General features: G+C 40.3%; 1 protein-coding gene across 4 annotated transcripts; it reads right to left on the bottom strand.

Annotated features, from left to right (window-relative positions):
• Nucleotides 1–1263: 1263 nt before the first annotated feature.
• On the bottom strand, nucleotides 1264–23406 carry LOC143031553 (uncharacterized). Of its 4 annotated transcripts, none has more exons than XM_076195565.1 (2): nucleotides 22630–23406; nucleotides 1264–4709 (listed from the first exon to the last, which is right to left on the bottom strand). In XM_076195565.1, exon 2 carries the CDS (start codon nucleotides 4419–4421, stop codon nucleotides 2721–2723), a length of 1701 nt encoding a protein of 566 aa, XP_076051680.1. In that variant the 5' UTR covers nucleotides 4422–4709; nucleotides 22630–23406; the 3' UTR covers nucleotides 1264–2720. The 4 variants fall into 4 exon arrangements, with proteins under 4 accessions (XP_076051680.1, XP_076051678.1, XP_076051677.1 ...); XM_076195563.1 differs by lacking the exon at nucleotides 22630–23406 and adding an exon at nucleotides 10382–10568; XM_076195562.1 differs by lacking the exon at nucleotides 22630–23406 and adding an exon at nucleotides 10042–10115.
• Nucleotides 23407–23782: the final 376 nt, after the last annotated feature.

Below are 23782 nucleotides of genomic sequence, written 5' to 3'. Positions count from 1 at the left end.
GTGGCAAGTCAGACACGAACGCTCTTACACTGCCGACTAATGAAGACAGAGGGTATGCGTTCCTCAATGAATTCATTGTTCGTCCTCACGTGGCTGGCAGACCGAGACACTGGTTAGTTATCTTGGAGCCTGACAAAGTCCGTCTTAGGCTGGTGAGCTGCATGTGCTTTTCCTCAAGGAGGCTTTGTCCCACCCGCAGACCTCAAGGAAGCTTGGTCGAGTCGATGCAGCTGGGCGGGACATGAGTCTCACGGCTGGCCCTACGGCAAGCGATTCCGTTGGGGGTCCTCGGGGTTAAAGGTCGTGGAACGGTGCGGTGAGAGATAAGGACCGAGGTCTAGAAGTGAAGGAAATTTCCTAACAAAATCCATACCATGTGGGACTGTACGGACACGAGATGGTGGATGCTGCTGCTGCCAAAAAAGGGAGCCTTAGCATAGGAACAAAACCAGATCAATCATCCAGTACACGGTCAGCGACGCTTTGCATCGACTCGACAAAGCCATCTGAGAAACCTGAATGGCGGACTACACTGCCACCGCCATGGCCAATCCCCCTCCCACACTTTTCCTCCTGTCCCCCCATACATGTCACCTATAATATCAAGAATAGGGGTAAATCATTGACACACACACAATACACAAACATTCCTTATATCTGCGACAAGGAACGAATCTCCTTTCACGACTGCCTGTTCTACTGTAGACAAACGAGGGATCATTTCTAGCCACTAAGGGACTTCCTTGGGAATCCTTCCACTGCCCTACATCATCTGAGAACAGCTCCAACTCCAGATGAACACAGTCTTGGAAGCCAATCGTATCTGTTCCTCCCCAATGGGAATCTTTTTGTCACATGTTTCAGTTAAGACCAAACTAATTAACCACCTCTCAAGACTCCAGTAGAGAATGTAAAATCATCCCATATGCCATTCCTTTATGGCTACGTATGAAATCAATTTCCATAAACTCTTGCCCTATCCCCATCCAGATATAAGACACCATTCTCAAAATCAGCAAGCTACACTGGAACTTTATATATATACATACTGTATATATATATATATATGATGCCCTACTGAGGATTCCCTATCAAGAACCTCCCAACTGAGGCAACCTTGATAAGAATCCTTACTGATTTAAACCCATTGACAGTTCTCCATGTGTACACTTTGTATATATGTATGCAATTTTCAACTTGGCATCTGTCCTTATTATCCAATTATCATACATAGATTTCAATTCTTGTATTGTTCCACCTTTGGCTATATTGTTGGTGTACTGTAATAAATTCAGAAAAAATCACAATTCTGGCTACACTTAAGAAATACAGTCATTTCATAATGGCCAATAATAAAGCCATAGGAAAACTTACAACTTTGGTGAGGAAAATAAGTAATCAAACTAAAATATTCAAGTCACTGGGTCTTATTTCAGTCTCTTCTTCATTGCGACAACCTATTGTCTTCAGTACCCCCACAATACATTTTACTCGCCTGGTTTTATTTCTATTGAACCCTCTGGCACAGGTTTCCTTTGCAGCTGATCATTTAATGTGGACAAGTTGAGAGACTAAACTATCCACGCTTAACATAATAAGTAGATACTTCAAAGAAAAATAAAGCATCCACTGTTTGTTTGTTCATTATAATACCTAGTCATATTTTTTCATATACTAAATTACACAAAGAAAACTCCCTTTCTTCAGTTCTCCTGTTCAAATCAATAACCAAAGAGTAGTACACAGACAAGTTGATAACATTACACTAGTGTTTCATGTCATGGATATAGATTAAAATATCAATTGATAAGACGAGTGTGGTCTGTCAGGAATACATTTAAGTACTGCAATAAAACATTATTTCTATTGTGTTTTCTTTACTGTGAAGTTTCACAATGCTAATGAAGAGTACTACAATAATTCATCTATCTGTTTGTTTACTAATCTATTTCATTTATTCATTTGTTTTGTAAAGACCAAGTGGCATTGCATTGGTCCTATAACATATCAGATTCAAGCTTAAATGATATCATTTCCAACAAAAGCAAATTGAGATATTGAACAGATTTTAGATATGGTCCTATAAGACATTCACTAAAACTACTCCACTCAAGTTACCACAGCGTTGTTACATACATAATAACAATGTCATGCAGTACTTGTTCATAAGGAACACCTGCATTTAAAGAACAAGTTCAAAATCACAAAAAAGAACCAAATACATATATTTATTTTTGTCTCAAATGTCATAGGTCTGAGTTTGAATCTAATAACTCCCCACACAGCTCCAGTCTTTAGAGAGAAATGTGCAACACAAAGTTACATGACAAAAGTTTTGCTTTTGTGCGAGTTATCATGTGACTTTTGAAAGCATCTTATGAGAAAGCTGCATTACACAAATCATAATGGAAAGTCATCTCTCCTCAGTTCATCTTCACATGCTGTGTGGTATTACTCCTTCATAAGAAAGCTCCACTGTACAGTTTACAGTAGAAAGGCTTCTCTCCATGTGGGACATCGAATGCTAATTGAGAGTACCCCTACAAAAGAAAAGTCCATGTCACAGGTCATGCTATTGGAAAGACTTTTCTCCGTTGTGGGCCACCACATGATATTTGAAATCATCCTTGAGAAATCTGCATCACACACGTAACACTGTCAAAGGCTTCTCTCCAGAGTAGGTAAAATCATGATGTCTCTTGTAAGTTACATAATACAGGTCACACTGTATGGGCTAACACGTGACGTCTGAGGACGCTTTTTCGAGAGAAAGTTTTATTGCACACGTCACACTGGAAAGGCTTCTCTCGTGTGTGGGTTATCATGTGATTTTTAAGACCACGCTTTAGTGAGAAAGCTGAATCACACAGGTCACACTGGAAAGGCTTCTCTCCTGTGTGTGTTAAAACATGATTTTTAAGTTGTCCCTTTCGAGAGAAAGTTTTATTGCACAGGTCACACTGGAAAGGCTTCTCTCCTGTGTGGGTCATCATGTGATTTTTAAGATGTCCCTTTTCTGAGAAAGCTGAATCACACAGGTCACACTGGAAAGGCTTCTCTCCTGTGTGGGTTATCATGTGATTTTTAAGATGTCCCTTTTGAGAGAAAGCTGAATCACACAGGTCACACTGGAAAGGCTTCTCTCCTGTGTGGGTTAACACATGATTTTTAAGTTGTCCCTTTCGAGAGAAAGTTTTATTGCACAGGTCACACTGGAAAGGCTTCTCTCCTGTGTGGGTCATCATGTGATTTTTAAGATGTCCCTTTTCTGAGAAAGCTGAATCACACAGGTCACACTGGAAAGGCTTCTCTCCTGTGTGGGCCATCATGTGATTTTTAAGACCACCCTTTAGTGAGAAAGCAGAATCACACAGGTCACACTGGAAAGGCTTCTCTCCTGTGTGTTTCATCATGTGATATTTAAGACTAAACTTGTGTGAGAAAGTTTTACTGCACAGGTCACACTGGAAAGGCTTCTCCCCTGTGTGTGTTATCATGTGATGTTTAAGATCACCCTTTTGTGAGAAAGCTGAATCACACAGGTCACACTGGAAAGGCTTCTCTCCTGTGTGGGTCCGCATGTGATGTTTAAAAGTAGCCTTTCGTGAGAAAACTGAATCACATAGATCACACTGGAAAGGCTTCTCTCCTGTGTGGGTCATTATGTGATTTTTAAGACCACCCTTTAGTGAGAAAGCAGAATCACACAGGTCACACTGGAAAGGCTTCTCTCCTGTGTGGGTCCGCATGTGACGTTTAAAAGTACACTTTCGTGAGAAAACTGAATCGCATAGGTCACAACGGAAAGGCTTTTCTCCTGTGTGGGTCATCATGTGACGTGTGAGATCGCCTGGTCGTGAGAAAGCAGAATCACACAGGTCACACTGGAATGGCTTCTCTCCTGTGTGGGTTGTCATGTGATTTTTTAGATGACTCTTTAGTGAGAAAGCTGAATTGCACAGGTCACACTGGAAAGGCTTCTCTCCTGTATGGGTCAACATGTGACGTTTAAGATTACCCTTTATTGAGAAAGCACAATCACAGAGTTCACACTGGAAAGGCTTCTCTCCTGAGTGGGTCATCATGTGATTTTTAAGACCACCCTTTTGTGGGAAAGCAGAATCACACAGGTCACACTGGAAAGGCTTCTCTCCTGAGTGGGTCATCATGTGATATCTAAGATTACCCTTGTGTAAGAAAGTTTTACTGCACAGGTCACACTGGAAAGGCATCTCCCTTGGGTGTGATATCATGTGATCTTTAAGATCACCCTTTCGTGAGAAAACAGAATCGCACATGTCACAGTGGAAAGGCTTTTTTCCTGCGTGGTTCATCATGTGACGGCTGAGATTACCTTTTTGCGAGAAAGTTGAATTGCACTGAGCACACTGGAAAGGCTTCACTCCTGTCTGGGTCATCATGTGAAATTTGAGAACATGCTTTTGTGAGAAAGCTGAATAGCACTGGTCCCACTGAAATGACTTCTATCTTGTGTGGGTCATCATGTGACATTTAAAACTAACCTTTGATGAGAAAGCTGCATTAAAATGGTCACAATGGAAAAGCTTCTCTTTTCTTCGGGTTGTCACATGATATTTAAGGTGATTTATGAGACAACTGTGCCACAGATGTCACACCAGTCTCTTTTGTATGAGAATGACATGGAATCTTCGGATAGCTTTCCCAGAGAAATATTGATAGTTACCCTTCTGAAAAAAGAGAAAACATAAGATTGACATCTAATTTTTTAGGTGTATAGGATTGTGGATGTTTTGTACACAAACCATTTCATTCTCAAGTCCCTTTGTACCTACACAGAACAAGTGTACATGTCATCACCTAACATAAAATGGGTAGAAATACTAACAGATATGGCCCTATGATATATTGCATTCTACCTTTTCATTAGAAGTGTACTGAAAACCATCCGTTACATGCATACTCACACCATCATGACTCGAAATTTCTCTAGCTTTATTTCATCTGGTCATAAGATTTGGAGGGGGGAATGGCCCATATCAGTCATTCTCTAATACAACTCCAATGGCTCACAATACCTGAATCTATAAATGACCTACTCTAGTAAGGTTCATTCAGTTCACCTCACTCATCTGACTGACATAAGGTTTTGTTTCCTCCACTACACATCAAATTGGGTCTTTGTTGGTTACAGCTCTTGACAAGGCGTCTGCTGTCTTGAAATATCTTCAAGACTTCTTTCCTAAACTTTCAGAGGCAAAAATGAAAGCTAGTACTATCGTTATTGGGCCACAAGTAACGAAAATGATGGAGTGTTCAGAGTTTCTACAGTTCACAGAAAATGATAAAATAGCTTGGGAGTGTTTCATTGCTGTACTACAAGGCTTTCTTGGAAACAAGGCTGATAATCATATTGAACTGGTTCAAGATTTAGTGAAGTTATGGTGAGATGGGCTGCAGAATGTCCTCGAAGGTTCATATCCTAGATGGTCACCTTAACTTTAAGGAAAATATGGGAGCATATTCAGGGTAACATGGGTAATGCTTCCACCAAGGTATAATGAACTCTGAAGAGAGATATCAGGGGACCTTCAATGAAAACATGATGGGAGACTACATTTGGGGGCTCACACATTAAAGTGATTTGTTGTATTCATGCAAATCAAGGAAAACTGTCCACTTTTAACCATAGAAATTATCTTTACATATTATCATATAAAAATTTAGCATAATTTCTTTCTGTTCATAAATGGTGAAAATGGAAATTTAGCTATTTTGGGACAAAAAAGAATTCTAAATCCATAGAAGCAAAGTTTGACAGAAATAATGAAGATTTAGATGGTTTTGCTTTGTAAAGAATTTGAAAATAATGTCTACCTAACTGGCTGCGACACTTGTGATATTACTGGAAAAGAAATTTTTCCTCCTTATCATTGTGGAAACTTTATTTGACATTACTATGAAAAAACATCCATCAGGAGCTAAGATGTGTGGGAGGAAACAGTGGTGGGTGGGAGTGAACTGGGTGAGAGTAGTGGGTATGTCATTATTTTTTTTTTGGTTACCTACCATACAATGGGGGAAAAACCCTTGGTATATAGATAGTATTATCTCAGTTTAAAAAGTGTCCCTGCCTATCTACATGAACCAATATAAAATTGGGCATTTTGTGAGTTTTGGTCTCATTTGAACATTTCCTACATTACTGTTTCTCAAATACACTTCCCATATATAAAGACTTTGTATAAGAAAGTAGTACTAGTACATAAATATGCATTATCAACACCATTTATATCCAGTACACTGGTTGGACCCAAACCTTAGGGTACTGATTGGAAAACTCCTATACCCTCTTATGCCTTTATTTATTTATTTATCTATTTATTTTTTTAGGAATGTCCCCTGTGGGGCTACAGGGAGAAGGATGCCTAGTCCTAATCCCCATCCCGTTTTTGTCGCCTCTTACGATTCAAGTGGGAATACTTGCTGGCAGTATTCTTTACTGAAGCAGCCTTGCTGTGGACGTGGTGTGTCTTGTGACACTGCTTCTGACCCACGGCAGTGGAAAAGATGCAGGGATGACCCGTCATCCAGGAGGTGCCAAGATATGAGGGAGGGAAGAGGGTGAAGGGGAATGGAGTGAGATAGGAATGGAATGGGTGGTAGTGGTTTTTATGCATTTTTTCTTTTTTTTTTTGCTACATCCCTTATGAGGGGGAAAAAAAGCCTTTGGTATATGTATGTATGTATATTGGTTGGACAGTGGCTTGTGTCAGAGAGTTGATCCAGCAACTTTATATTTTACACTTTGGTAAAAGAATATGAATGGGTCACAACACACACTATCATAATGACCAGTTTAACATTTTTGGAACTTTCACTATCTCCAAGAAGTTGATATGATGTGTGTAAATAGATATGATATTAATATGACCAAATACATAGTGACCAATAACAACTGCAGTCAAGTGTTGGCTGGTGGCAAGTAGTATGGATACATAGATGGGCACTTTCTAATGACTAGGCAAGTAAAGCAGTATTTTCCTATAGAAGGGACACAGGACTTGGACACTGTATATGTCGTGAATGAATCCTGTTTTTATGGGTGTTTTAACCAATTTCATTTTATTGAGACATAGCAAAAATTGGACCATGTGTAGTTGTGCGTGTATATGTATATATATATATATATATATATATATATATATATATATATATATATATAAATATATATATATATATATATATATATATATATATATATATGTATATATATATATATTACTTTGACTTGTCAATGGTTACATACTTTGAGGTAAGGGAGTTAAAAGGTGTTAAATTCCACTGAACTTAATTCATTTGAGCAGCACCCTTCATAAAAGGTTTATATAGTTACTTGGAAATAAAGTCCATATAGCAACCAGTGCTATTAGTGGGGTTTGAATCAACAACTTAGCATATGACCATTGATAGAGTGCACAGCCTTATTCCATTCAGCTGCCCAAAAAACTCACATCAGCACTGAAAGAGCCATGTGTATATACAATGACCTTTTTCCCTTATACGGGAGGTGGATAAATCAGAGGTACATACCTATTCACACCCACTTCACCACCCTTTCCACCCCTCCATCTCAGGTCCTCATGGATGGTCATCAGACCATATGGCCTATATTAGGCAGTTCTATGTTCTTTACCACCTGGCATCCACATTCATAAACTTAACTAATCTTCTAAAACAACCAATAGTTTCAGCACTTACTACATGGTTACTTAGCCTATTTCGTTCTTAGTACTCATGTAGTAAGTGAAGACACTATTGGTTGTTTTAAAAGAAGCTTAGATACTACTGTAACTTGGGAATTATCACTGAATCAGTTGCCAGTAGTTACAATACTTGATGGCAACAACAGCAGACCTGTCTGTCATCATACCAATACTGCTTTTGCACATATAAACATCAATTCTCACTGCATGATATGAACATACTCTTCAAATGTCTATGATGTGTTGGTGAGATCGATATACAATTCTACATAGTGCTGCATCCTGTCTGTATCCCATTTCAGTGAGGGTGAAAACCATGCATCTACTATGGTAAATAAATCTTTAATAGAATGAAATTTGTATGCAGCAAAGTTTATCGAGTAATACAATATATTAAGTAATGGGTCCATCAATCTCCTATATCAATCAATTCATGATGTTTGTCTGGCATAGAGGACTTTATGTTCCTTACTCGTTGTAGCTGGCTACTTATCTACAAACTTTGGGCAGTCAAGCGAATTTAGGCTCTGTGCTCTCTCAATAAGCTGGTGTACAGTTGTCAATTTGAACCCATTAAAGTCGCTTGTGCTTATGACATTTTGATTCCTAATAATCATACAAATAATTTGACTAAGGGAACCCACCCCCCAAGTCAACTGAATTTGGTGGTGTTTATAACCTTTTAATATATTGCACTAACTTACACATGATAAAATAGAATGGGTTTAAAACACCCATAAAAACGGGAGACATACACATTACATCCACGCCGTTTAATGTCCTAGCCCTGTGCCACTTTCATAACAAAATGCTGCCACACAATATAATGGCGTTTGCTTTGACCTATTCCTACAGTTTCGTATAACAATGTAAACAAACACATTGTTGCCAGATTGATTCTCTGACATGAATAACTGGCCAAACTGTGTACCAGTTATAAATACTGACAATATCATATACCAACAGACCCATTCCTTGTAAAAGGGGGGTGGGTGGCAGAGTCAAAGCATACCTTTTGCCCATCACACATCCATTCATTCCTCTCAAACTCACGTAATTATGGGTTCAGATTCCAAACTTCTCTCCAATTCCTATCTGAATTACCTGCCCCAACAATCCACCCACATATGGTAAAGGTGATAACTTTTGCTGCAACCATACAACTGGTCTAGGTCTCACCACCTGCCTTCCTTTTCTTGATCAAACTTTACCAGAGGTCCACCACACATTCTCCTATCAAGGATGTCAGATATTAATGATTTAGTGCAAATCTTGTAAATCTGATAGATTTCTATTGTTAAACTCTTGTTTTCACTTTTACAGGGGACCCACCCACTAGTTAATTTTGACAGACACCAAAAGCCTATAGATGAAACTGTAAAATCATGATTTCTGACACCCTTGCATGAAAAGTAAATCAACCTACTAACCTAACTGGTCACCATCTACACCAGTGGCTGGCAACCCTTATGGCTACATCCATTTTTAAGCTTAATATAAATATTGTGCAAGTGGATCCATTAAATAAATAATATAAATAACTAAAATAAATAAATAAATAATAATTATAACAAGTTCAGATCAGGAAAGATTTTTCCACAATTATAATAACTGATGGTTACAGGTAGTTTCAAAGCTGAAGTTATAAATTTGCCTGGAATGTTTACAAATTTACAGTTTATGATATTTTCAACTTGATGGAATAATTCTTTTGTAAGAAGCTTCTGGAGCCACATAAGTGGCCTCAAAGAGTCGCAGATTGCCGACCACTGCCCTATTCCTACATGAGACTGGGTTGGTGGTTAGGTTAGACTCATCCCCACTCAAGCCCTCCGTTAACCACTACCACAACAATTTTGTGAGATTAGCTTATCGAGTACCACTGCAAGTGAGTTACAATTATTTCTGTGTGACAAATTCGTGTCCCGTGGCAATTTTTACTTATAAATCAGAATGACAACACAAACCTACTTTTAAATTAGATTACAGTGAATTCCATTTTTGAGATATAGCTTTCATTATATTCTGAGTATTACGGCCAATAACACATAAAACATCGGTAGCCCAGGAATTCAGTACACTAACAAATATTCAATAATTTGTAACTTTATATCTTATATCTGTTACTCGCATGCCTGGTATGCAAGAATGTAAACACTGAACAAGCGCTTGATAAGCTGCCTTCATTTTGTCAAAGAATTTTGCAGCGGTGATCGGAGCCAATGAAAAACCAGGCCACATAAAGCAGCCTTTAAAGTGGTCACAAACTAAGCATTACTTGCTATATGCTACTCACTTTTGACACTCACTCTGTTACCAAGTTCTTGCGTATCCGTCATCTACGAAATGTTTTGCTGACGACTTTTTTTTTGGGGGGGAGGGGGATACTAGCAAACATCTTTACTTATACCTAAATAATTCTACAATTATTTAGTACTTGGATTTGTTCTAAAACATCAGTATATACTGTTTACAATACCTAATTTTATCTCATTACTAACCTACAGAATTCTTTCTAAAGTACTCCAACACCTAGACAGCTACAACCATGATATTGTAATGACCTGCAACTTTCAGGCATCAATCTAATCATGTTGGCTCGGTTAGACAAACGCCTACAATAATCTTTTATTTACCTGTGTGGTGTCCTCTGCTTAGAATTTTCGTGACACTTCAGCGTCTCACAAATGTTTAAACTATTTCAAATATTCTTGCAAATGTACAATGTAGGAAAATGTGGGAAACTGTCCCAATACCTATATGAGGATGCCGACATCGGTGTCTTCTTTATTTTTATTTTGTAGTTGTAGTTCCCGAGAACCTATAAACATAAATAATAGAATCAGGAGTGCCGGTATTACCCAATGAACTTGAAGTTCTTATCTCGTGTGAGTTATCATGTGACATTTGAAAGGATCTCGCGAGAAAGCTGCATCGCACAAGTCATACAATCAAGTCTTCTCACCTGTGTTGATTATCATATGCTGTTAGATGCTACTCTTCCAAGCTGTTGGAATTTCCTTTTTTTTCCGGAGTGGGTCATCACGTGATATTTCAAATCATCCTTATATCAGAAAGCTTCATCCCAGAGGTCACACTGTAAAGGGCTCAATCATGTGTGGATCATCATGTGACATTTGAGAAAAAAAAATAGTGAAAAATGTAATTTTCGCAGGAAAATTAATTTTTCCCTGATACAAACCTAAGGTACTCCTTACAATAGGATAGTTCGCGTAGCGCAAATATTTCTACCGCTAAATTAAAATCCTCACTCCGTGGGTCTGGGCAACGCTTATCCTCGGTAAGGGGCCCTATTGGGGCAAGGGGGCCCTTCCCTTCCACCACAAGTCTCGCACACTATACTCCATTCTCTGAGCCAGGTATGAAATTAATCACAAGGTTTGTCAGGCAAGGGAGAAGGAACATTTTAGAGGGGTGGCTGAGGAGGGCCATTTGACAAAGGAGTACCTCAGGTTTGTATCAGGGAAACATTAATTTTCCTACGAAAACCACATTTGTTCCGAAGAATACAAACTCTTCGGTACTCCTTATCATAGGAGACTCGGACTTAGGAGGAAAGGAAGTAGTTATCTAGCCTGGGAAACCTCCGTAAGGAAAATTTTGTGTGCTAAGACCTACGTTCACCAGACCCTTATACATTCCCCTAAAGTTTATAAGCACCTAGATCTGTTCCTAGGAGTGGAGACAGACAGGACATACTCACTTTGTACCACCGGAAGGGCTTGAATTGGTTCCCTTGGAATGCTTGAGAGCCCTCGGTGAGGTAAGGGAATGTAGGAGTATGAGAAGGACTTTGGATAGGTATCACCGTGTTTGCCGAGCCAGAACCTGGATGAGTTGTCAGGGTCGGCTGTGTGCTATGGGGGAGGGGTATGTCACCTCAGGAGTTCTTGGGCGGCCACTATGGGGCCCAAAGAGAAGTTCCCTAAGGGTTCCCACGTGACTTCTTTGAGGTAAAAGGAAGTGAACGTAGTCTGGGACTTCCATATACCCTCTTGAAGGACCTGTTTGACCGACAGATTCTTTCGGAAGACTAGGGAGGTCCCTATTGCCCTCAGGTCATTGGCTTTTGCTTTAGGGCAATCCGTGGGGCTCATTCCGTAGGCCCTGCGGATGACTTCCTTGATCCAGTAAGAAATGGAAGTCTTAGTGACGGGCTTACTCTTACCCTTAGTAGAGACGAACAACCTCTGCAATTCTGGTCTAAGATGTTTAGTCCTCTTGAGGTAGGTCCGGATGGCACGCACTGGGCATAGTACCATTTCCGCTTGTTCGCCCCCTACAAAGTCGGCTAAGGAAGGAACACTAAAGGACCAGGATCTAGGGTCGGCTTTGGCCGGATCCTGGTTTTTGGCAATGAATTGGGGCAGAAAAGTGAAGGAGACCTCTTGCCATCCTTTTGAGTGGGCGACTCTATAACAGAGGGCATGTAACTCCCCTACTCTCTTGGAAGATACTAGGGCTAAGAGAAAAATTGTCCTCAAGGTGAGGTCCTTCAGATGTGCGTCTCGGAGGGGTTCGTAAGGGGGACCCCGCAGAGAGTTCAGGACTAATGCCACATCCCACGGGGGGGAAGTGATTTCCTTGGGGGGCACGATTTTCTGAAATGTCTGAGGAGCATGGAACATTCTGGTGACAGGGCTAGATCCATGCCCTTCAGAGAAAACACCTGATTTAGCGCTGCCCTATAGTCCTGCACTGCCGAGAGGGAGATCTTCTTGGACTTCCGGAGGAAGTGGAAGAAGGAGGCAATCTCATGAATGGTGGCTTGATCTGGGATTACAGTCCGGGAGTGACACCATTCTGTAAAAGCATTCCATTTCCCTTGATAAAGGTTAGCTGAGGAAGAGCGAATAGGAGCGGACATGTCTTCCGCCACTTCTATGGGAAAACCCTTCTCTGAACGCGTGAAGCGAAAGAGCTGACGGGTTCTTGTTCCAGGACCCGTTGATGGGTTGATGTAGGAGGTCCTGGGAATGCCCGCTTGGAGAGTCCCGCCTGGGTGCGGATGGTCAGGGGGACTCAAAGGGGAGGCTACCTCCTCTGGACGAGGAGGAGTTACCCGCGAGTAACGCGCGCGTGGGTACACCTTGGGCCTCCTGCCCGTTAACGGGCATGGAAAGGGCTCCGTTGATCACCCGGCTCGTCTTACGATGGGTTCAAGGTGGACTGCGGGACTCCCGATCAGAAGAAGAGGCTGAGGCGCTCTTTGTCTTCGAACTCGGGTTCTTTGTCCGTTTGGGGGTTGAGCATCCGGGAAGGGCCGAGGGCGAGCCGCAAGCAGCCGCATTCGAGAAAAGGCTCGTACAGGAGCGGTAGTTAGAGGTGGCCGGAGGCGCATGTCCGTCCATGCTAACCGCCCTGGGTGAAGGACTAGGAGACAACTGGGCCCGAGATTGACTCGAGGTGGATGTTGTACAACCTTCCTGTCTACTACGCTTTGGAGGAGGGAGAGAACTGCTCGTCTCCTCCACAGGCGTAGTATGCCTTCTCTCTTTTTTCGCGGGGTGACGGGGGAAGCCATTTTCCCTGCTTGCGTACCTTGGTCCTTGCATGCACTCTCTTGTGAGCATGAAAACACGCGGACCACTGCATATCATCCCATTGAGCGCACGTTTCACACGGGGATGAAGGGGAACACTCCATATTCCTACGTTTGATGCACCAAATGTGTGGGTCCGCGTGTGTTGGCGGGAGCGGGGAAAGGCAGAGATATTTCCCTTCGGCGAAGGCACACAACCTATCTCGAACAACAACACTAGAACCAGACTCCATACTTACAAGAGAAGGGTAGAGTACTCGGGGCGGTTAAGGAAATGAAGCGGGATAGGAAGAGGGCACTCAAGAAATTCCAGGCGACCGGATGTTTTTGATGCAAGACGCTCCAAAAAAAAAAAAAAAAAAAAAAAAGGACGCCGCTGGAAGGCTTGTGGAAATGGACGAAACAGGTTGCCCTATTTTCCTCACCCCACAAACGCAAATAGTGAACCGCGGAATCTGAAGGGTGCACTACAGCTCGGTGGCGGTTATGTAAATAAGAGAAACTTCACTATCGTTCAAAGAAGGCAATTCTACCGTTCCCGAAACTGAACTTGGGTAAATTGAAGCAAGTATTGTGAGAGATGTCGACTCGTTGGCTACCGCGAAGAGAAAGGAGTATAGTGTGCTAGACTTGTGGGAGAGGGGGGGGGGGCTCCCGTGCCCCAGTGGGGCCCCTTACCGAGGATAACCGTTGCCCAGACCCACGGAGTGAGGCGTTTTAAAACAACACACAGTGTTTAGCGGTGGAAAACTTGCGCTACGCGAAAGTATCCTATGGTAAGGAGTACCGAAGAGTTTGTATTCTTCGGAACAAAGAGACTGTGCTGTACAATACGTAACAGGAAGTAGTCAAGGAATTATTACAAGTTATAGCACACCCTCCTTGAAATGATTTATACACATGCGCCAACTCATCAGCAGTAGGGGAAAATGAAGCTTGTTGTATGTCTCTAATTATTGAGCCTCGAAGACAAGGGTGCACACTAGTGAAAATAATGTTGCATTTTCTTCTGTGACATTTCATACCATGAAAAAACAGACACACTCTTGAAAATTCTTTAATTGTTTCTCCTGAGTTATCTGTTGCCAATTTATGCGGAGTTTTTGACAATGGTTGGCAAATTCATTGCACCAAATGAAATATGCCAGAGGAAAATGGCATACAAATCAAAAACGTAACTTATATAAGAAAAGCCAATATTATGAACATTCTGGTAAACACTATTGGAAAAGGATCTGTTTTCGTCATCCAAACAAACAACTTCTTACTATAGTTAGACTAATTCAAAATGAGAAAGTTCAATCTTACCTTCTTCTAGATATTTAGATGTAATTTATTGAAAAGGCGAAGACTTTTCGAGAGACTGGTTTTAACTCGGCCGAGTAAGTACTTACTCTCTTTCGCCTTATTGAGTTTATCCAATTGTTGTTTTAAATTGTGATGCAATCCTCTTTTGTTTTTAAAGAGAGGTTTCTCTTTACAGTTGGGAGTAAATGTTCCTCCGAAATTGACTTACAGTAATTTTATATTACTTTTATTTGACACAAATTCTCAGCGTCTTAATTTCACGGAATCAGAGATTTGAAACCGAAGCTAGCAGCTAGCAGTAAGCAATAGCTATATATGACTCGACCATTGTTTACTTTTTCACCGACCAGAATTTTCGGTATCTATTTCAAATATTTATATTTTTCAATAGACTACAAATCATCAGTAGCCATTGATCATTAAAATGATTAATTATTCAGATTTTATCCAATAATCTAAGTATATATAATTTATTACTTTAATGAAACTAAACCTCCAGAGTTCAATAAATGAGTTCAATATGACGTCCCCTTTTACGTAATTTCTAATTACACTACTGACGAATGTCAATAACAGAAGTAATCCGCAAAACCAAGATATAGTTCTCCATTGCGCATATCCGGAAGCTAGTTGAGACTAGATATAGGGGTTACCTAGTCTACACATATGGCCCAGTGCTTCAAGATGGCCGCACAGTCACGGCTATCTTCTTAGAAAACATCCAAGAGTCCTTCTCTGTAAAGCTTCTACCCACCACGGTCTCGGCCGGGCTGATTACCATCTGGGAAGGAATAGACAGGTTTTTCGCTTTCCCCCATCCTCCATCTCGTGTCACCGTACCCTTAGACTCCGGAACCAGCCTTATGGCACTACATAAACCTCAACGCGCCCTGCGACCTGACACTTTGCACCTCAGTTGAAACCACAACAAAAAAGACATCTGTTAGGCTAGTTTCAAAGCAAACTCTGATGGAGTGTTGTTTTTATCTGGTAATAAATTCGAGTGACGAGATGGCGAGGGAGGTGACGACTTGTGTGTTAAGTCGTGTCCCAAGTCGATCTGCTTGCGGGATAGTTGGGTACGAGGTGAGAAAGCAGTCAGTGACCAGGCTTACAGCTTAACGCTCCGAGGCAATGTGGTTCCTCATCTGTTTCGTCCATATTTATATACACGGGCAGGTCATGATCCATGCTCCTAATTAGGACAAGGTCGTCTGATGTGTGGCAAGTCAGACACGAACGCTCTTACACTGCCGACTAATGAAGACAAAGGCTATGCGTTCTTCAACGAATTCATTGTGCTTCCTCACGTGGCTGCCAGACCGAGGCACTGGTTAGTCATCTTGGGGCCTGACAGGGTCCGTCTTAGGCTGGTGAGCTGCATGTGCGTTTCCTCAAAGAGGCCTTGTCCCACCCGTCGGCCTCAAGGAAGCTAGGTCGAGTCGACGCAGCTGGGCGGTACACGAGTCACACGGGTGGCACTACGAGCGATTCCGTTGGGGGTCCTCGGGGTCAAAGGTCGTGGAACGGTGATGTGAGGGATAAGGACCGAGGTCTAGAAGTGAGGGAAACTTCCTAACAAAATCCATACCATGTGGGACTGTACGGACACGAGATGGTGGATGCTGCTGCTGCCAAAAAAGGGAGCCTTAGCATAGGAACAAAACCAGATCAATCATCCAGTACACGGTCAGCGACGCTTTGCATCGACTCGACAAAGCCATCTGAGAAACCTGAATGGCGGACTACACTGCCACCGCCATGGCCAATCCCCCTCCCACACTTTTCCTCCTGTCCCCCCATACATGTCACCTATAATATCAAGAATAGGGGTAAATCATTGACACACACACAATACACAAACATTCCTTATATCTGCGACAAGGAACGAATCTCCTTTCACGACTGCCTGTTCTACTGTAGACAAACGAGGGATCATTTCTAGCCACTAAGGGACTTCCTTGGGAATCCTTCCACTGCCCTACATCATCTGAGAACAGCTCCAACTCCAGATGAACACAGTCTTGGAAGCCAATCGTATCTGTTCCTCCCCAATGGGAATCTTTTTGTCACATGTTTCAGTTAAGACCAAACTAATTAACCACCTCTCAAGACTCCAGTAGAGAATGTAAAATCATCCCATATGCCATTCCTTTATGGCTACGTATAAAATCAATTACCATAAACTCTTGCCCTATCCCCATCCAGATATAAGACACCATTCTCAAAATCAGCAAGCTACACTGGAACTTTATATATATACATACTGTATATATATATATATATGATGCCCTACTGAGGATTCCCTATCAAGAACCTCCCAACTGAGGCAACCTTGATAAGAATCCTTATTGATTTAAACCCATTGACAGTTCTCCATGTGTACACTTTGTATATATGTATGCAATTTTCAACTTGGCATCTGTCCTTATTATCCAATTATCATACATAGATTTCAATTCTTGTATTGTTCCACCTTTGGCTATATTGTTGGTGTATTGTAATAAATTCAGAAAAAATCACAATTCAGTCATTTCATAATGGCCAATAATAAAGCCACAGGAAAATTTACAACTTTGGTGAGGAAAATAAGTAATCAAACTAAAATATTCAAGTCACTGGGTCTTATTTCAGTCTCTTCTTCATTGCGACAACCTATTGTCTTCAGTCCCCCTGCAATACATTTTACTCGCCTGGTTTTATTTCTATTGAACCCTCTGGCACAGGTTTCCTTTGCAGCTGATCATTTAATGTGGACAAGTTGAGAGACTAAACTATCCACGCTTAACATAATAAGTAGATACTTGAAAGAAAAATAAAACATCCACCGTTTGTTTGTTCGTTATAATACCTAGTCATATTTTTTCATATACTAAATTACACAAAGAAAGGTCCCTTTCTTCAGTACTCCTGTTCAAATCGATAACCAAAGAGTAGTACACAGACAAGTTGATAACATTACACTAGTGTTTCATGTCATGGATATAGATTAAAATATCAATTGATAAGACGAGTGTGGTCTGTCAGGAATACATTTAAGTACTGCAATAAAACATTATTTCTATTGTGTTTTCTTTACTGTGAAGTTTCACAATGCTAATGAAGAGTATTACAATAATTCATTTATCTGCCTGTTTACTAATCTATTTCATTTATTCATTTGTTTTGTAAAGACCAAGTGGCATTCCATTGGTCCTATAACATATCAGATTCAAGCTTAAATGATATCATTTCCAACAAAATCAAATTGAGATATTGAACAGATTTTAGATATGGTCCTATAAAACATATAAAGAAAAGTCCATGTCACAGGTCATAATATTGGAAAGACCCTTCTCCGTTGTGGGCCACCACATGATATTTGAAATCATCCTTACTTGAGCAATCTGCATCACACAGGTAACACTGTAAAAGGCTTCTCTCCAGAGTAGGTAAAATCATGATGTCTCTTGTAAGTTACATAATACAGGTCACACTGTATGGGCTAACACGTGACGTCTGAGGACTCTTTTTCGAGAGAAAGTTTTATTGCACAGGTCACACTGGAAAGGCTTCTCTCCCGTGTGGGTTATCATGTGATCTTTAAGAAGTCCCTTTCGTGAGAAAGCTGAATCGCATAGGTCACAACGGAAAGGCTTCTCTCCTGTGTGGGTCATCATGTGACGTTTGAGATCGCCTAGTCGTGAGAAAGCAGAATCACACAGGTCACACTGGAATGGCTTCTCTCCTGTGTGGTTCATCATGTGACGTTTAATATCGCCTAGTCGTGAGAAAGCAGAATCACACAGGTCACACTGGAATGGCTTCTCTCCTGTGTGGGTCAACATGTGAGATCTAAGATTACCCTTGTGTGAGAAAGTTTTACTGCACAGGTCACACTGGAAAGGCTTCTCCCATGTGTGTGTTATCATGTGATGTTTAAGATCACTCTTTCGTGAGAAAGCTGAATCACACAGGTCACACTGGAAAGGCTTCTCTCCTGTGTGGGTCATCATGTGATTTTTAAGACCACACTTTTGTGAGAAAGCAGAATCACAGAGTTCACACTGGAAAGGCTTCTTTCCTGAATGGGTCATCATGTGATATTTAAGATTACCCTTGTGTGTGAAAGTTTAATTGCACAGGTCACACTGGAAAGGCTTCTCTCCTGAGTGAGTCATCATGTGATTTTTAAGACCACCCTTTTGTGAGAAAGCAGAATCACACAGGTCACACTGGAAAGGCTTCTTTCCTGTGTGCTTCATCATGTGGTATTTAAGATGACCCTTGTGTGAGAAAGTTTTACTGCACAGGTCACACTGGAAAGGCTTCTCCCCTGTGTGTGTTATCATGTGACGTTTAAGATCATCCTTTCGTGAGAAAACAGAATCGCACATGTCACAGTGGAAAGGCTTTTTTCCTGCGTGGTTCATCATGTGACGGCTGAGATGACCTTTTTGCGAGAAAGCTGAATTGCAAAGAGCACACTGGAAAGGCTTCACTCCTGTCTGGGTCATCATGTGAAATTTGAGAATATGCTTTTGTGAGAAAGCTGAATAGCACTGGTCACACTGGAATGACTTCTATCTTGTGTATGTCATTATGTGACATTTAAAATTAACCTTTGATGAGAAAGCTGCAATAAAATGGTCACATTGGAAAAGCTTCTCTTTTGTTTGGGTGGTCACATGATATTAAAGATGATTTATGAGACAACTGTGCCACGGGTGTCACACCAGTCTCTTTTGTATGAGAATGACATGGAATCTACAGATAGCTTTCCCAGAGAAATATTGATAGTTACCCTTCTGAAAAGAGAAAAAAACATAAGATTGACATCTAATTTTTTGAGGTGTATAATAGGATTGTGGTTGTTTTGTACACAAGCCATTTCATTCTCAAGTCCCTTTGTACCTACACAGAACATATGTTCATGTCATCACCTAACATAAAATAGGTAGAAATACTAACAGATATGGCCCTATGATATATTGCATTCTACCTTTTCATTAGAAAATGTACTGAAAACTATCCAATACATGCATACTCACACCATCATGACAGGAATGACTCAAAATTTCTCTAGCTTTATTTCATCTGGTCATAAGATTTGGAGGGGGGAATGGCCCAGGTGGCCATATCAGTCATTCTTTATGACTCACAATACCTAAATCTATCTCTATGGCTCACAATACCTGAATCTATAAATGACCTACTCTAGTAAGGTTCACTCAGTTCACCTCACTCATCTGACTGACATAAGGTTTTGTTTCCTCCACTACACATCAAATTGGGTCTTTGTTTGTTACAGCTCTTGACAAGGAGCCTGCTGTCTTGAAATATCTTCAAGACTTCTTTCCTAAACTTTCAGAGGCAAAAATGAAAGCTAGTACTATCTTTATTGGGCCACAAGTAACGAAAATGATGGAGTGTTCAGAGTTTCTACAGTTCACAGAAAATGATAAAATAGCTTGGGAGTGTTTCATTGCTGTACTACAAGGCTTTCTTGGAAACAAGGCTGATAATCATATTGAACTGGTTCAAGATTTAGTGAAGTTATGGTGAGATGGGCTGCAGAATGTCCTTGGAGGTTCATATCCTAGATGCTCACCTCGACAGCTTCAAGGAAAATATGGGAGCATATTCAGGGTAACATGGGTAATGCTTCCACCAAGGTATAATGAACTCTGAAGAGAGATATCAGGGGACCTTCAATGAAAACATGATGGGAGACTACATTTGGGGGCTCACACATTAAAGTGATTTGTTGTATTCATGCAAATCAAGGAAAACTGTCCACTTTTAATCATAGAAATTATCTTCACATATATTATCAAATCAAAATTTAGCATCATTTCTTTCTGTCCATAAATGGTGAAAATAGAAATTTAGCTATCTTGGGGCAAAAAATAATTCTAAAATCCATAAAAGCAAAGTTTGACAGGAATAAGTAAGATTTATATTGTTTTGCTTTGAAAAGAATTTGAAAATAATGTCTACCTAACTGGTTGTGACACTGGTGATTATTACTGGCAAAAGAATTTTTTCCTCCTTATCTTTGGAGAAACTTTATTTGACATTACTATGAAAAAGCATCAATCAGGAGCTAAGATGTGAGGGAGGAAAAGATGGTGGGTGGGAGTGAACTGGGTGAGAGTAGTGGGTATGTCATTTTTATTTGGTTACCTACCATACAATGGGGGAAAAACCCTTGGTATATAGATAGTATTATCTCAGTTTAAAAAGTGTCCCTGCCTATCTACATGAACCAATATAAAATTGGGCATTTTGTGAGTTTTGGTCTCATTTGAACATTTCCTACATTACTGTTTGTCAAATACACTTCCCATATATAAACACTTTGTAGAAGAAAGTAGTACTAGTACATAAATATGTATTATCAACACCATCTATATCCAGTACACTGGTTGCACCCAAACCTTAGGGTACTGATTGGAAAACTCCTATACCCTCTTATGCCTTTATTTATTTATCTATCTATTTATTTTTTTAGGAATGTCCCCTGTGGGGCTACAGGGAGAAGGATGCCTAGTCCTAATCCCCATCCCGTTTTTGTCGCCTCTTACGATTCAAGTGGGAATACTTGGTGACAGTATTCTTTACTGAAGCAGCCTTGCTGTGGACGTGGTGTGTCTTGTGACACTGCTTCTGACCCAGGGCAGTGGAAAAGATGCAGGGATGACTCATCATCCAAGAGGTGCCAAGATAAGAGGGAGGGAAGAGGGTGGAGGGGAATGGAATGTGATAGGAATGGAATGGGTGGGAGTGGTTTTTATGCCCTTTTTTTGGGGGAGGGGGGCTACATCCCTTATTAGGGGAAAAAAAGCCTTTGGTATATGTATGTACATTGGTTGGACAGTGGGTTGTGTCAGAGAGTTGATCCAGCAACTTTATATTTTACACTTTAGTAAAAGATTATGCACGGGTCACAACACACACTATCATAATGACCAGTTTCACATTTTTGGAACTTTCACTATCTCCAAGAAGTTGATATGATGTGTGTAAATAGATATGATATTAATATGACCAAATACATAGTGACCAATAACTGCCGTCAAGTGTTGACTGGTGGCAAGTAGTATGGATACATAGATGGGCACTTTCTAATGACTAGGCAAGTAAAGCAGTATTTTCCTATAGAAGGGACACAGGACTTGGACACTGTACATGGCGTCAATGAATCCTGTTTTTATGGGTGTTTTCACCAATTTCATTTTATTGTGACCAAGCAAAAATTGGACCATGTGTAGTTAAATGTGTATGTGTATATAAATATATATATATATATCGATAATTTTTTTGTGACAGTTGCATATTTTATTGTTGCATATGAAAGGCAATTTTATTAGAAACAAAATGCTTTTTAGTTTTTTGAAATAGCTAAAAAAATAAGGGACATACGAATTTTTTTAGTTATTTTTTAGCCTGCATTTTTGGCTGGACTTCACCATAGCAAAGTGTTAGAATTAAGTGTGGTCATTTGTAAAGATTTCGGTAAAGAAACACACATTAACTCTAAACCACTGGTCCAATTTTATTAAAATTCGGAATATATGGGTTTTAAGGATCAACAAATCACATGAGCATGTCAAAAACAATGTAAGACATCTCCATCATACCATATTTGCCTTTTCATGGCAACCATGAAGTTGTCAATTTTCAGATTATCATCAATAAAAACCAAACCCTTGGCCCAACTCACATGCAACTTGGCATTTCTAGGTTTTATGGGTCAATAAAACACCTGAGCATGTCAATAACATTGCAGGACCTTCTTCTGATACCATTCTTACTAACACCTATCACGTTGTCATGGCAACTGTTGTCAATTTAGACTCTCCTGAGCATGTCATTAACATTGCAGGGCCTTCTTATACCATTCTGTTGTCAATTTAGACTCTCCTGAGCATGTCATTAACATTGCAGGGCCTTCTTATACCATTCTTACTAACACCTATCATGTTACCATGGCAACTGTTGTCAAACTGGAAATAATGATAACATACGAACCATTGGCCGAATTGACATGCAACTTGGCATGTGAAGATTTTTGGGTAAAAAAATCACCAAGTGTATATTGTCCAACGATCTTGAGCTGCTCAAATATGAAAGAAAATAGGTTAAAAAACAACATTCTTACATTACAATAGTATGTTATTGATGTCTTACCTTAATATTTTCACTCGAAAAACTAATTTGACAAGATTGATAACGAAATTTGCGTTGGAATCGGTGAATATTAGCTTTCTTTGAAAGATTTGGGCATACACTTGTGTAATAACAAGATAATTTGAATACCCTGCGCATGCGATGAACGTTCAAAGCATTCAAACTAAGCGATACAAAATCAAATGGGTCGCAAAAGATGGCGTTGTAAACAATAACAGCGCGATAGTGACGTCACGCTTGTTTTTCGCACGTACCTAATATATATATATATATATATATACAATATATATATTGTACTTTCACTTGTCAATGGTTACATACTTTGAGGTAAGGGAGTTAAAAGGTGTTTAATTCCACTGAACTCAATTCATTTGAGCAGCACCCTTCATAAAAGGTTTGTATAGTTACTTGGAAATAAAGTCCATATAGCAACCAGTGCTATTAGTGGGGTTTGAATCAACAACTCAGCATATGACCATTGATAGAGTGCACAGCCTTATTCCATTCAGATGCCCAAAGAACTCACAATCAGCACTCAAAGAGCCATGTATATATACAATGACCTTTTTCCCTTATGTGGGAGCTAGATAAATCAGAGGTACGTCGTACCTATTCGCACCCACTTCACTTCCCTTCACCACCCTTTCCACCCCTCCATCTCAGGTCCTCATGGATGGTCATCAGACCATATGGCATATATTAGGCAGTTCTATGTTCTCTACCACCTGTCATCCACATTCAAAAGTTATCTAATCTTCTAAAACAACCAATAGTTTCAGCACTTAATACTATATGGTTACTTGGTCTATTTCATTCTTAGTACTCATGTAGTAAGTGAAGACGACACTATTGGTTGTTTTAAATGAAGCTTAGACACTACTGTAACTTGGGAATTATCATTGAATCAGTTGCCAGTAGTTAAAATACTTGATGGCAACAACAGCAGACCTGTCTGTCATCATACCAATACTGCTTTTGCACATATAAACATCAA

This window comes from Oratosquilla oratoria, chromosome 12 (assembly GCF_046742065.1).
Source record: "Oratosquilla oratoria isolate Oo_2021 chromosome 12, ASM4674206v1, whole genome shotgun sequence".
NCBI lineage: Eukaryota > Metazoa > Arthropoda > Malacostraca > Stomatopoda > Squillidae > Oratosquilla > Oratosquilla oratoria.
Note: the sequence above shows the minus strand (reverse complement) of the source record. Positions and strands in the feature narration are given on the sequence as shown.

Bases quoted from the DNA above. Each gene is read 5' to 3' on its own strand.
- LOC143031553 (XM_076195565.1), bottom strand. From the start codon at position 4,421: ATGATGACCCAGACAGGAGTGAAGCCTTTCCAGTGTGCTCAGTGCAAT.